Here is a 15,956-nt window from a genome sequence, read left to right as displayed (position 1 = left end):
TCTCTGCAGGATACTGATCCTGCAGGGAGATGATTGGCTTGCTATGCCACCTCATTTGCCTCATCGGTACATATTTTTGGCATCTTTATGGATATCACCTAGTAGTCAAACTGAAAAATCACTATCTTCTCTGCAATTCCTTTTGATACCTCACAGATCTTTGGGGAGATTAATTATCTCACCATCTACTGTACCTGCATGTGAAATGAGGATGACCTCTTTCTCTGGAACCTTCATGACTTAACAAAAAAGAAGATGCAGTGAATCATTTGAATTCCAAGTGTGAAAAATGCAATATTGAGTAATGCTTACTCAGTTCTTTAGCCTGTTGACCTCTGTGTGAAGTTAGTACTGAGATCTTAATGTTTGCCCTGCTTTGAAGAGTAACCTCACGACTGGAGTTGTTGGCCGATGTAGGAAAATTGAAGAGCAAAGTGACTGTAGTGGGATTGAGCAATTACTTCCTAGATGCCTCCCTGACCCACACCAGCACTGGATCTTCGCTATCACCACCCAGTGTTGAATCCTCCAGGGACTCAACTTTCTCCTGAAAATAGCTGATTCTGCCAACAGTTTGCCTGTGCCCTGGGGACAACCTGATTCAATGGCCACGCAGATTCAATGGTCTCTCCTTTTGCTTCAGCCTAATACAACTCTGAAAGACCATGCAACCTTTGCGTCACAGGGAAACCACTCCTGCCAATATCACCCTGCAGATAATCCTCAGGCTGCGTCCCAGTCACCACTCTGCATGTGTCTATAGAGTCTCATAATTGTTTTCCAGGGGGACACGGGGATACAACATACATCATGTCTACATCCTAAGAAATAATTACAGCTACTTAGAATTTCATATGATGTCATCAGTTGCACCATCACAGCATTCCCATAACTAAGTGCATTTCCGCGGAATGTCTGCATGGACTTGATTTTCCTCGGTGCATTATGTGTTGCTTATCTCTCAGAGGAAAGTATGTTGAATTACTCCAAAATATGAGAAATTTTCTGAGGGCTTGAGATTGGTCAGTTTCAGGATTATACCTCATGATCGTTTCCAAAGCAGCCGTGCTATTAGAGGTTGGTCTGTGGCTGAGGAGGCTGTATTGGCTTCTGAGGGCTGCCATAACAAATTGGCACAGACAGTTCTAGAGGCCAGAGTCTGAAATGCTGGGCTTGGCAGAGCTGAGTCCTTCTGAGACCCTGCAGGAGAGTTTCTTCTTCACCTCCCTGCTAGCCTCTGGTGGAAACCAGCAACATTGGTGCTCCATTGTTCCCACCTCCATCTTCAAGTGATGTGCTCCTTTGTGTATTACCACGTGTGGCCTCTCTACTTCAAAAACATCAGCAGGTTCACCCTACTCCAGTATGAACTCTTAGCTGCCTTTGTGCCTCAAAAGGTCCCATTACCACGTAAAGTTGCATTATGAGGTCCTGGGTGCACATGCACTTTTGTGGGGGTGCTATGGAAATCAAGCAAGATTTGCTCCCCTTTAGAGAGCTGTGGTGGTCCTGTGGTCTTTTAGTTCATCTGCTGTCCTTTCTGCAGAAAACACTGTGAGCCAAAGTTGTGCCGTAGGCCACACCCAATGTCAGAAGGCCCCTCCAGGCTGGATCCATCAGATCAGGAGTAAGGAGTTGGTAAAGCAGCGTGAGTAACACCAGGACAAAACATCATTATGGAGGCTCAGACCAATAATTTTTAGTCATACAGAGAGGAGCTTTTGGGGAAAAAAAACCAAATCTGCAAGATAGATGTTTTATTCACTCTCAGGGGTTTTATTCCCTGCAGCAAGCTCAGATGAGATAGTGGACCTACACAATCAAGCCATTTTAGGTAAATATCATCAGAGCGCACGGACTTCGGGTCATAGGCAGACAACAGCAACTCCTGCCTTGCGGCTCCTGCAACCTAGAAACGACCGGCCCACGCGCAGAAGGACCCCTCAGTCCTGCTAAAGCATCAACTCTCCACTGCATTTGGATTTTTAAGTTAAGGGCATTTTAGCTTAGCAGATAATGGCAATACAGCTAGCAGACAAAGCAGCTTCTCAAACCTTGCCGAGCCACAAGCTCACCCCGTGGGTCATTTCTAAGCATGTCTAGCCATAAAGTATTTTTCTTTTTGCTGTGTAAGCAAAAATATTTCAATAGAATATGTATCTTTTTAAATGGCCTTTGCCTCTGAGCTTCCTCACACGTGATCAATTATCATCTTTTCTGCAGTAGGCCATCCAAACTTGGAAATTGGCACCAATTATGGTGCTAAAGTGCTGCTCCCCTAGTTTGGGACCAAGTTGAAAAGAGTAAGAATGCCCCATCACTGATTACCAAGACAAATGTGAGGAAGAGGCAAACAAACTAGAAGTATTGGACTTCAGTTGTTAATATTCAATTGGCTTTTAACTGGCAAAAAAAAAACCCCTGCTTTTCAAATTCTAGCTAATACAAAAATATAAATGCCTACTTTTACCAGATACTATACTGTCTTATTCATGCATTGTTCCTTTTTTATGATTGTATTTATTTTCATTTTTTAAAGATTTATCTTATTTTTATTGGCAAGTCAGATATACAGAGAGGAGAAGAGACAGAAAGGAAGATCTTGCATTCAACGATTCACGCCAGAAACAGCTGCAACAGCTAGAGCTGTGCCGATCGGAAGCCATGAACCTGGAACCTCTTCTGAGTCTCCAGTGTTAGTGCAGGGTCCCAAGGCTTTGAGCCATCCTCAGCGGTTTTCCCAGTCCACAAACATGGAGCTGAATGGGAAGTAGGGCCTCCAGGATTAGAACTGGCACACATATGTGATCCTGGCATATGTGAGATGAGGACTTTACCTGCTAGGCTATTGCGCCAGGCCCAATTTTAATTAGTTTTATTTGAGAGGCAGATTTACAAAGAGAAGGAAAGACAGAGACACAGAGAGAGAGGCAGGAATGGTGGGAAAGAAAGAGTGGAAGAGAAAGAGAAAGGAAGAGGAAAAGAAGGAGAGAGAGAAAAAGAGAGAAATGAATCTTTTTTCTGCTGATTCAATCTCCAGATGACTAAAATGGCGATGAGAGAGGAGTTAGAGTGGGTAGTAGGCAGTTAGGGTATTCTGGGTCCCCGAGTAAAGCAGAATTTCCCCCACCATGTCTTGGATTCACCAGAGCACGTCTCTTCCAAGGGACAGGGCTGCTATTAGCATATCAAGTCCCCACCTGAAGTATCGGCCATTACCTCGGCCATTGTGGGAGGGCCTCAGGCTGATCTCTTTATCATTGAAAGGAGAGCAGGAAGAAGTAATACACAGCTGCCTAAGGCCTGGAATGTCCTATGTCTGGCACCTCTGTGGCCTTTTGTCCCAAGGCCAGGTACCATGGAAATCAGGAATTTTCTTTGTTCATGGAGAAACATCTTTGAGGGAAGCCTTTAAAAGGTGCATTCCCTGCCATTGATACGGGTTCTTTTCTTCCTGCCACTATGGCAGAGCACTGGGGTCCTTTTCCTCCTGCCACTATGGCAGGGGGTGAGGGTCCTTTCTATCTCAAAACCCCCTCCCGTCACTAGGACGGGAGTTTCTCTTCTCAGCTTTTCTAATAAATCTTGCTTTAAAACTAAACTGTGTCCGCATGAAAATTCTTCTTTCCTGCGAGACAAGAATTTGAGGTTGCTGCCATACTCAGAGTCAAAAATCCTGCAACAGCTAGAGCTGACTAATCCATAGTCAAGACACAGGGGCTTCTTCTGTTTCTCCCACATGGGTTCAGGAGCCCAAGAGCTTAAGAAATTCTTCCTTGATTTCTTGGCTGAGTTGTAGAAAGCAGGATTGAAAGTGGAGCACTTGGGACTGGAACTGGAACAGGATACCAACACTGCAAGTTGAAGGATTCGCCTATTGAGCCACCATGCCAGTTCACATATTATTCTTCATAATACTCAATGAAACCTTGCAAGATTGATATTGTAATCTCTGTAATCTTTGCTTTCCACATGGAGAAACTGAAGCACAGAAAAATTTAATAATTTGCCCAAGATCCCCAAAGACTTAACCCACGTCTGCTTTGTATACTCTAAAGTTGTTGGAATTTGAGAAAGTATTTCTCTGCTTTCTAGAAAGAACACTTCTAAGTTCTGTTGTCAAAACTCTTAAAATTGGGAAGACTACTCTACCCACAGACTTCAAGGAACATGGGAGGATTGTGTCAAGCTGTCAAGAGATCTGTGATCCATGGGATTGCTAATCAGAGCCGAGGCAGTGTTTTAAGTGGAGCTGAGCAGTCGCAGTACATCCATAGCAACAGGGAAGGGGAAACTGTGGGGAATGAGAATCATTTCAAGCTTTACAGCATCAAAGTGTTTTTGCAGAAAAGCATCCTGTTAACAACCGGCATAAGATCTTTATATGAAGAAAGACGTATGTAAATAACTAAACAGGCAAATTGGCATTGGTGCATTCTAGGTCAGTGGGAAGGGGGGGCAGAAAAGCAACCCCTGGGAGTGCAACTGTCATGTACTTAGGATGCATACATTTGCAACTGCATGTACCTTCATCCAGCTATATTCATAATGTTGACCATGGAACAGCAAAACATTATCCAATTATGTTTAATAAATTATGCACTTGTGGAGAAGCAGAAACACCATTATTTGTTTGAAAGCAGCTCAGTTCTATTTTTTAAAAATTCTCCTAAAATAACAAAGTCTTAGATGTTGGAGGAGTAACGTTCAGCTTGCCCCATAAACTCCTTTCGGATCGCTGATGTTCTGGAATCCAGGTGGTGTTTAAAGTGCAGTTGTTATACATGTGCTTGTGTGACGCATGAGTTAGTAAGGAAGCTCTTTGATTCAGAGTTTTGCTTTGGATACTTAGTTGTGATCAGTATCATCGTCATCATCAGAGAAAGTCATCTCTTAGGCTGAGTCTAGTAACATTCAGTTCCTCATGAAGAATAGTGCCAAATCTGCACTTTTAGTCTTTCTGCTCACAGTTTCCAGTGTTTCTTGATTTATTTTTGTCATCGAGGTTTTAGGAATACATGTTTTAATTTAATGCCCACTCAATATACTTGACCAAGAGTTTTGTGAGTTCTTGGTAGAGTCAGGAGCCAGTGTTTGTGTGAGATCATTTGTATTATGTCTTGAGAGATGTTATACAGAAACCCATTGTATGCTCTGCTTGTTGGCCCATTGAGCACTTCAGCACAGCATTCAGACAGATGGTGATAGTCTAGCCTTGTCCAGGAAGGTTATGAAGATGCTAATGAGGGACCTGTATTTCTGGGGCGGGGCTCAGTGTTCCTCTCAAGTCTCTCAACTTTCTCTACTGAATTCTGTCTGGGCTTTATCACCAGTGACCTTCTAGCAGTTTCCCAAACAAGCCTTTCTCTTATGGCTTTACGCTCTCTGTACTCATACTCTGCCTTCTACTGGAAACATCCTTCCCTCCTCTGGGTGAACCTCCTACTTGTCCTCACATCCTCTCCCATTCCCCACAGACTCTTCCCAAGACTGTATGTGTGTGTGTGTGTGTGTGTGTATATATAAAATGAGAGAGAGAAAGAGAGCGAGAGAGAGCAAACGAGCGAGCCAGTCAGATTGGAAACAATGACGGCCAGAGTGGAGCCAGTGCCCCATGTAGCTCTCTACCCATGGCAGGGATCATGTTTACCTTTTTAATAGGACTGACTATGGCTGTATGCCCAAAGTAACATTTTGCATTAGTGACATGATGTGTTTTGGAATGATCCCATCTCAAGAATAAAACTAAGATCTTCCTGCTGTTTTATAGCTCTTGGCTCCAGATTGAGATCTTGTGTATAACTCCTCACCACAAAATTTAGGTATTTACCTAGTGTATTTTGTAGGGAAAAAAAAAAACACAGGCCAGTTTTGTGGTGCAGTTGAATAAGCCATAGCTTGTCAAACTGGCATACCATTTTGGCGGATGGATTCAAGTTCCAACTGCTAATGTGTTGGGGAAAGAGAACAAAATGGATCAAGTACTTGGCCCCCTGCTGGGTGAGGTTCGAGGCTCCTGCCTTTAACCCAACCATTGCTGGCACTGGGGGAGTAAAGCAACAAATGAACCATTCCCTCTCACACTTGCTGGCCTCATGACCCCATCCCCACCTCCTACCCCTGGTTTATCACTTTACTCTTTCAAATAAATAAATCTTTCTAAAAATAAAAGGAAAAAAGATACCTATTTATTAATGAAATATTTATTGAACACCTCCATCTTTGGTTTCAGGAAAGGGCTATCCTATGGCGCACATGCTATTCACAGTCAGAAACAGGATAAAAACACTCCAGGGCAGCCTTGATGTGTCATGCACATGTGGAAAGTTCGCCATGGGAATTAGCTTTTCCTTCATGATAACCACTGATGCAGTTTTCTCCCAGGAGCCTGAATTGGCTTAACTAATCCATTTCAAGGCATTAACAGAGGGTTTACAAATGTGGTCTGTGTCCTCACATGGATTGCCTTTGAATTGAGCAAGTTCTGCAGATGAGACAGAGAGGAGTCCTGAAGCAAAGGGAGACCTGGGCAGAAAGGAATTACATTTCAGTCCTTGAACACGTGGGTCTGCATATGTCAAGGGTTTCATATGAAACTACTGTAGCCCTTGTAAAAATGCCATGGTAAGCTATCCTTAGCATAATGGATGGAAAACTAGAAGTACAAAGAAGTAAAGTTATTTGCCTCAGGTCACATTTGGCCATTAGAGATCAAGGTCAGGCAGGCCATCCTCTTAACCATGACACTATAATTCTCCTCTTAATTAATACAGAGGGATAAACAATGCTTTCTTTCTGATAGAGTGAGGAGATGATGGCATGACCTAGATTGATCTGGGATGGTTTCTTGCAGGAAGCGGGTTTGGGCTGGCTCTCAAAGGACTGGGAGTTATTAGGACATAGTCTGTGGGTGGAATAACCTGGACAGCAGTTTGACTCAGCAAGCACATTTATCTCCCACACTTAGCAGTGCTATCAGTTTTGATATTCATATTCAAAGTACAGTGATTTCGGTTGCTTTTTACACTGAATTTTGGGAAAAGTACAGGTGGTTAAACATCTAATTATGGAAATGTTAATAGATAATCTATTTTAACTGTTTGAAAAGCACTATCAGGAATAAAGTTTTGAAAATTAACTATTCAGGGATGCTTCTTGTTAACATTCATATTTATTAAATGGCTCAGGACAGACCATGTTTACATAATGTCTTGAGTAGAGATCATATTGTTCCCATTTGACTTTCTGGTACCTACTCATGTGGAAGAAGACAGGTTCTAAAACTGTTATTGTCTAAGTAGCCTATTCACTCACAAAGTTACCAGTGTCACACAGTTAAAATAACATCAAACTCAAGGAAACTGGATTATACTATGGATGTAAAGCTTAAATTTGAGCCTGTGTGGGTGTGTGCATGTGCTGGTGTATAGTGAGAAGTTCTGAGCAGAGACTGAACACAGAAGCAGTACAAGAGAAAGCTATTTGTTCTGATAGGAAAATGAAGTTTACAGTTGCAGAGCTTTGAACCAATGCTTTGGAACGGCAGGGGCAGCATACTGATTCTATGAATATTGCGTTTTATTCCTTCACCTGTTCGCACATGTAATTTTTTATTCTCTTTAAATTGTCTTCTTGTGCAGTTTAACCCTATTTTTCAGAGTGTCCATCAGTATAATTTATTTATTGACGTGAATTCTTTGTATCTAATAAAGTCAGATAATGAGTTTTCTCTTTATAATTTTATGCAAAGCAAAAAGTAAATAAGGAAAGCATATTATTTTTTCACATTCATTTTTCCCAAGTCTAAACAATGGAATCAGAGAATGTTTTTCAGATCAGGTGGCTTAGTGTTTGTTGATCTCACAGAATCCACACACTTTATTAGCTGTGAACTAAACCATCAAACCAATTAAATTTTGTGTTCAGTAATTAGTTATAATTTAGTAATGTGAACAAAACCTAAATTTTATTTCAATATTAACATTCATTAAACTACAAATATCAAGTAATGCAAGCTGTTGGAAAAAAATTCATATTTATTTATAAATGGTTTTGATAAGAATAGCGTTAAGTGTGTTTTAGTAGGGGAGTGTTAAAGTGATTAATGTACAGTTGTTTGCATTTTTAATATTTCTCTCATATATCAGATTAGTATTTGTGCATACTGTCAGACTTTATTCTGTTCTTGTCAAAACACTTATTACTGCTGACAGGTATAACATACTCACATTAATCCTCAATTTCTTGATTCAATTTTCTAATTGCTTTTTTGGCAGGCAATGGTGGCCACTTAGTCTAGTGTGATATATTCATCATGTGGTATAATAATGTTCTTTAAAAATTAGACGGGCCATTTAAAGTACTTGAGCAGAAAAAAATAACTACAGATTGGAATTTTTGGAATTGACTATACTGAGATAAGATGTTAGATGTTATGTCACAGATTCTGGAGGTTGTCATAAATCATACTAAAAGATTTTTAAGGATGAAAGACACTCTGAAAGTCATCCTAGCAGATCTTTCTCCGGTTAAGGAAAGTGATTTAGTAATAAACTTAGCACCACGTTGAGAGTGACAGAACTGGTCCTGGAATAACGTCTTGGTATGTTGGTCAGAAATGCTTCCCTTTACTGTCAGCTGTTGCATGACAAAGCATGATACAGATTGAACACTCAGATTTGTGTGACTAAACACAGATCACAAGTGGGGCAGGAATGTGAATATTTTTGTAACTGGCGTTGTAAGTTGGTTTATAGTGTTACTAGCCAAGACGAGAGGATTGGAGTCATTGATTTCTCAAATTATATTTTTAGCAATGTAACTATGGTAGCTAAGAACTTGGATTCTAGCATCACACTAGATTCAAGTCCCAAATTTATCCCCTGCTAGCTGTATCCTCTTGAAGACCGCTTCTGTATTTCAATTTTTTCATTTTTATAAAAAGGAAAAGTATCTCCATACACAGTATCTTCAGTGCTATGTATATTACATGTACATGCACAATTGGGTCTGAGTATGAACTGAATAACTCAATATTATTTTTCAGTGTTCTGATTATTCCTTTGAGACCCATAATATAGATATAAATTAAGACATGCCTTTTTATTCATCTCATCAAGTGATCAAGGTGATGATTTGATTTTTTCGTTCATTCATACTTTCACTGACCACGTACAATGAATGCACAATTAGAGATGCTTTGGGTAGGACTTGGAAGAAGAGACAGATAGCATGTCTCTCAATAAATGCAATTAAAGATTGGCAGATGTTATCCCAAAAAGGTGGCACTGTGCATGGAGCTTTTGAAGATAAGAAGGTGAAAACATGGAATATAGGTGGAGTAAAAGTCTGAACCTTCTCTTAATAGGCATGATTCAAAGGTGAGACAGAACATTGCACAGCTGTCACTTAAGGTAGAACAGATGAAATTCAAGAATGAAAGAGGCCAAATACTTCAAACCAAAGGAGGCCTCATGGACAGGATGACTTTTGAATTGGCTTTGAGAGATGCATGATGTCAGGAATGTTAAAGACACCTGGGAAACATCTTCTGTCGGTAGGTAGATTAGGGGTGTAGAAGGCACAAAATCTGGAACTCCAGGGAAAAGTTGTTGAACAGTGGACACTTTCATGAACTGAAACAAAGACCTGGTGCAGAATAAAAAAAGATTGAGTGAGTAGGTACAAGGGTCTGGAGATACTGGGGTGCCATTTTGGGCACTAATACCCACAGATTGCAAAGTAGCAGCCCTTGGACTCGTTTTGATACGTGCAACTATTACTTTGAACAGCTTCCTAGTTAATACCTAAGTCAGTCCTTAAGCGTTCTAGCAAGCACAATAACAGGATTAATCCTACAAGCCCAGAAATTAGTCTGTATTGGCACAGATCCTGGGATCAGGATCCTTTTTTCGCCCATTAGGTCTGCGATCTTACTTATGTTTCTGCAACTCTTTGAGCTTCAACTTCGTTATAAATGATGGAAAGAGTTTCTAATACATGGCATAGGGTAGAACCCATTTAAGCATTTAGCGTATCACCAGATCAGTTGTAAACACATTAGCAAATGAGAGCTGCTTACATTACAAATGGGAAATATATAGAACGAAGTAGTTTTATTTTAGAATATAAAAAATTTGAATTTGGAAGTGCTATTTTATAACTACTAGTTTTTGAAGAACATAAGATTTTTTAATAGTTTGATTCCTAGAGTATTATACTAAGCCCCACTGAAATGGGTATCATATAATTTTGTTAAATATTTAACTTGTGGAGATAGGGTTTTCAGTGAGTAATTTCTAGAAGCAAGTGACTTACTCACCAGTGGAGAGGACCAGTCAAAAAACAAACAAGTATCTGTACCCATTGGTGTTTTCTAAATGTGCAGAAATTCAGGTAGCAGCAATTTCCCAAGACAGATCCTGTGCTCACATGGTCACCTCACTTTCTGAACACATTCATGGGCATTAGGAATTATAATCTTGAGTGCCATTGTGATTCCAGAAGCTTCTTTGCTTGCATGGCTTAGTAGCTGAAAATGGAAATGATTTAACATAATTTTTGCCTCCCCCCAAAACTACTTGAAAATAAAAGTACAATAGTTTCAAAAACACTAGAGGAAACAAAATTAATGCTTTTTTTTTTTTAATGTTCTGTGTGCCAAATAAACAAGGATTGTTAGTTACATAACTGTCAGTGATGTTTTCTGGCACAGCCCAACACCAGCTTCCTGTGGTACAAGCAAGATGAGCATGTCCAGAGGTAGAGAAAGCACAGTTGCTGTGTGTTGTGGGCAAACCAACCCATACCTTATCTCTTCCAAAAGCAGCCATGGAAAATGCATGATAAATTGCATATTTCAGTGAACATGCTATGTTGTGAAATGATTTTGATTCATGGTTATCACAAAACAGCTGACAAACCTCAGAGTACTGCAGATGTTATTGTAGGTGGTATTGCCCTCTTTTCTGTTGTATAACTCAAGTACTATGAAGTATATTTTTTCACATTTAAAATTCTATATTTAAAGTAGTATTGGCCACACTTTTCAGAAATCATTTTTTAATTTATATGAGTTACTTCCAGAAGTGTCAAAGAGCTGGGAAACATAATAAATTATTCATGTTACTAAAAATCTTTTTAATGAAAATTTCTAGAGCTAAAAATTAGAGAAAATTATAAACCAATTAGATTTAAAATAAGACTATAATTTCCTTTTATTTGGCTTATCAGCATAAGGAGATTTTTGAATGTTTTGTATACAGTGGCAGTAGAATCAAGAATGTGGGAATTATTTCGAGGAAGCTTTTGTAGAAATCGCTGTTATACAGGCATAATTCCTATTCCTTGATCACAATTTCTACTACCCTTGTCTGCTACTGAGTATCTAAAGTGTCAAGTGTCAAATAATTAGACCGTATTCCACCTGAAATGTATAGTTGTGGTTTTTTAATTGTTTGTTTTTGTTTACGAATCTTGCTCTCAATTAATGCTCTTAATGTTTAAAATATTTTCTGCTAAAAAACATCAGACAGGTAATCTGGCAAGTCGATCAACTGATGTATGACCAAACCAGTTTCTGAGTTTCTAAATCCTCTAAACCAATTACCACTACTTCTCAACTTCTAAAAAATAACTATAAAATGCTACTGTTCCAATTTTTTAAGCAGACTTTAAAAATATGACCGTGGAGATCTGCATATGGTAATGTACTACACTGAGGACCTAAAAACAAGACAGCAGAAGAAAACTTTGCGTATTAGTAGAAACTATCAGTTATCTCCTATTATAGTGAAAGGGACTTGGGTATTTCTAATATATCCCTATCATCAAATCCTTTGATTCATTTTATGATCTGCCAGTGTACTTTAACCAATTGACCTTTACATGTGCTTTGCATTTATGATATTAAAATAAATGTTAGTAGCCTACAAACCTATTCTCTAAATATTTACATCATCAGAGAATACCTACGTACTTATGCTGATTTTGACTTAACATTATTGAAAATAAGTCTGCTAAATTAAGTTTGAGCTTTGAAGTATAAGACCATAGATCATGTAACTTGGCACAGGTATTGTAACATGCCTTACAGCATTGTCCTGAAACATTTTTATGCTTTGATTCTACCATCATGGCCACTTTCACCTTTATATTGAAAACTCCCAAAACGTATCTATATGAGGATAATTTTAATACATGAGATTTATGATGCTATAAAGCAGAAATTCTTTATAACCACATAAAACCATTGTCACCAGAAATTTCAGCCCAAGTTTTACATGAAAAGGGACATATTTTATTTTTAATGCATCATTAAACTTTCTGGAAACTGCAATATTCTAGAATATTCTAGGTGAATGACTGCATATGTCTATATTTCTTCAGAAAAGTTCAAATATCATTGAAAAAACAACTGAAGAGATACTTTTTCTAATAATTAAATGATTTTCTTCTGCTTTTTGTGCAGAAATGTATGTTTAGAATCAGCCATGTCTCATATATGCACAGATCTTTGAGTAAAACAGCAGCCAAACTCACCATTTCTAGACCAAAATGATGTCCTCAAAATGATGTTTCAAAGTACATTTTATCCTTAAGCCCCAGTTCGCTTTGTATCTGTGTGCATATGTGTGTATATGCATAGGTTGTGTGCGCACATGTGCGTCTATAGGTGGCGCGTGCATGTTTGTAAAGGCACACACAGAAAAAGCTGCATTGTGTAGTTAGGAATATGAACTTGGAAAGCAGCCATTGCAAACCTACATGCCCACCTTGCTACTTTTCCTATCTGTCTGAACACTGTCTTAACCTCTTATCTCAGTGTGCACATCTTACGGGGTTGTAGTAAGATTTAACTCAGTTCATGTATATAAGGCACTTTAAATCACTAATCCATAAGGATCTAATGAAGTATTAGCTGATTCTATTATTATTATTATCATTATCATTAGTATTGTATATTCATTTATAGTGTTTTATTTCCAACATTGTATTGTCTGTATAAATACATTTATTAGGTAATTAGGAAATATAGAGTTTGGTGAAGTGATATCAGAGATAGACCAGCATAATTTCACTTTGGATTTTTAAAGTAAGTTATGTAAGGTAAAGTGGAATGACATTCACTCAGGGCAAGGAGGGCTAGGAGGTGAGTGCATGCCGTTCACAGTGAACGAGTACATGAACTCACACTTGTAAAGGACGGATGGAGAACATGAGGACTCTACATAACAACATCGTACTGACCATTTGTTGAGAGTAACTTTTAAGTGCCCGTACCACAAAAACAAGGTAAAGGATGTGTGAACTTGCTTGAATACAGTACTCATTTCACTGTGTACATGTTTATCAAAGCAAGGCAATTAGAGACAAACGGAAAAAAAGCATAAAATATATAAGGTAGCAGAAAAGTTTGAATTTTGCTTACTTAAATCAGCTGGGTTATTTAGTCATCATGAATGAGAGTAAACAGGAAAGACAATGATCTCAGAGGTTTGTGACTTAACCAGCTGTCCATGAAATACAGTGAAGTGCATTCATTTCTTCACATTGTAGCTCTGTGTTGACTGCAGAATTAGTGGTTGAACGTCACATGTTGTTTCCCCAGCAACTGTAATAAACAGTCTAGCTGACTGAAGAATGGATAAGGTGAGAAGTAAAACAGCAATGTCATATCAATCATGCAACTTTGAACTGGGTTTTCTCTTTCAGGGGGCGCCAAAACCTATAGCCATGGAACCCTGTGCTGGGAACAGAGCTGCTGTTCTGACTGTGTTCCTTTGTCTGCCACGAGGATCATCAGGTGCCCCTCCCCCAGGACAGTCAGGTAGGATAAATAAGGAGCTGTGAACAATTATACAATCCTTGCAGGTGGAAAAGGAGAAATAAACAGTACCATCAAATTGCACAGTAAGGACTTTTACAAGATTCTAATTTGTAGTATGGTACTATTTTATTAGAACATAAACTTTTATCCAGTATTTAGGTGTTTGCGTTGCTGTAAATTCAAATTTACAAATGCTTCTTGTAAAGCCATGTTGGACATATGCATATTTGTGTGTGACATACATCTGAAGCATGTTCACAAACACTCTATAATGATTGTATCCAACGAGAAATCTCACTACCAGGGCAAAAAAATTATTGAACCTAGCTCTCAATTGCATTTCTCACAGTTTGCTTGTTAGATGAGAAGCCAAATTATAAGTCCCCTGAAGGGTTTGCATTATGAATATGGGACCAAATCAGAGGATTTATTTGTATGTTTGGAAGGTGTACAGTGACATCAAAGAACGATTCTGGAATGTATCTCAACATGTTTAAGATAACGTCTTGCTCCCAGCTACAAGACAGGTGTAGTTGATGCGCCAGGGGAATCCTCTCCCCGTGATGGGCATAGACAGTCATTGCTCTGATTGTCCTTTTCCTACATGGAAAGCACATTCTAAACTTGGGACAAATTAATGCTTTGTATTGCCTAGGAGGATTCCCCAGTGCTGTGTTGTCCGTTCTGTAAAAGCTTTACTCACTGTTGAGTATGGCTCGCATTAGATCACAAATCGTAGATTTTTCTCTGTCTCTCTCTCTTTTTTTTACACATCCTATTTCATCTATTTAGAATTTCTAATTTTTCTGTATCATGATTATTTTATCTGCCTGATTCTTTGTGGAATAGGCACTTTTTGAGAGCATGGGTGATTTCAAATCTATCTTTCCTTTGAATTCCCATTTAGCATGACATAAAGCAGTGGAGAGCTCCTGGATCCTCACCAATAGTGGACTGACAATCAACTTGGTTCTCTGCCTCTACTTGGTTTCCTGCACACTCCTCACTTTCTTGATTTGTGATCGACCACACACACACACACACACACACACACACACACACATGCTTGCAAAGGAAAAGTATGTTATTTTATAACTTTAAACTTCAGATATTCACATAACCAATCTTTCCCCATATGTGGAAGTGGAGGATTTCTATCACCTTTTATGGCACGTGATGCTGTCCTGTCATAGAAATTTCTATCTGGAGTCACTTGTGGCTATTTACTCTTAGGAATAAACATTCTCTTCCCTCTCTTATACATTGAACGAATGCCCCACTCTTCTCCTTTCAGCACCATCAAGGCAAATGGGATGCAGTCAGTACAGGAGTTTGGCAGTGGTCAGATAAGATGGATAATTATAGGTACTGTGTCTAGCTAATAGAAGCATTCTTTTCAAGCTGGGATGATTTCCAAAACAAACACTTCACTAATGAAAACAAGTCTGTGTGATATACTCCAAGGTTCTTCTAGATCCTTGACAATGTGATTTACTGATGGGCTGAGTGAAGGCAACTGCCAATACTCTGTCCCTTTAACCTTAGAAATATTTTCTGACTGATTTAAAATAGCCAAGTAACAGTGTGGACCATTACATTGGCTGTGGCCTCTTATGGATACATACGATTACTAGTAGAAATGCTATGTTTGGTGGGCACAGGGCTCTGGTTTTTGTAAAGAGCTCTTTATTTTTCACACTTGATCTTCAACACAAGGCTATAAGATTAATAATATAAAATTCACTTTATTAATGAGGGGAGTAAAGCGTGGGAAGCATTGTGTTTCTGTACTCAGTGAATAACTGAGACGGGGAGGACATCAGAATAACAAAAGAACAAAAAATACTCAATATTAACATTCTGTATAATTTTTTCTGATCTTCTATAGCAGAGAGCTTAGTTCTCTGTAATCAGCATCTTACGTCCTTAACAAGCAAGCATTTGTTGACAGAGTTCAAACTAAAAAAAAAAAAAAAAGCTTGAAATATTTTACTGTTCATCTTAGAGCACCTAAAGATTGAGCTGTGGTGAACTGTGTGCATAAATTAGAATGCATTTCTTTCTTATTTTTTTAAATGTAAGAGAAAAAATGTAACAAATTTTCCAGTTATTCTGTAGGAGTAGGAAG

At 38.8% G+C, this 15,956-nt stretch overlaps 1 protein-coding gene across 1 annotated transcript in view; it reads left to right on the top strand.

The window, feature by feature from the left end:
• ATRNL1 (attractin like 1) overlaps nucleotides 1–15,956 on the top strand; it is a 538,040-nt gene that overhangs the window by 430,286 nt on the left and 91,798 nt on the right. Inside the window, exon 28 of the mRNA XM_040992049.1 lies at nucleotides 13,714–13,828. Coding sequence (XP_040847983.1) covers nucleotides 13,714–13,828 — 115 coding nt within the window. The remainder of the gene's footprint in view (nucleotides 1–13,713; nucleotides 13,829–15,956) is intronic.

This window comes from Ochotona curzoniae, unplaced genomic scaffold (genome assembly GCF_017591425.1).
Source record: "Ochotona curzoniae isolate NIBS_2020 unplaced genomic scaffold, NIBS_Ocur_1.0 contig_66, whole genome shotgun sequence".
NCBI lineage: Eukaryota > Metazoa > Chordata > Mammalia > Lagomorpha > Ochotonidae > Ochotona > Ochotona curzoniae.
The sequence above is the reverse complement of the archived record's forward strand: the minus strand, read 5'-3'. Positions and strand labels throughout refer to the sequence as shown.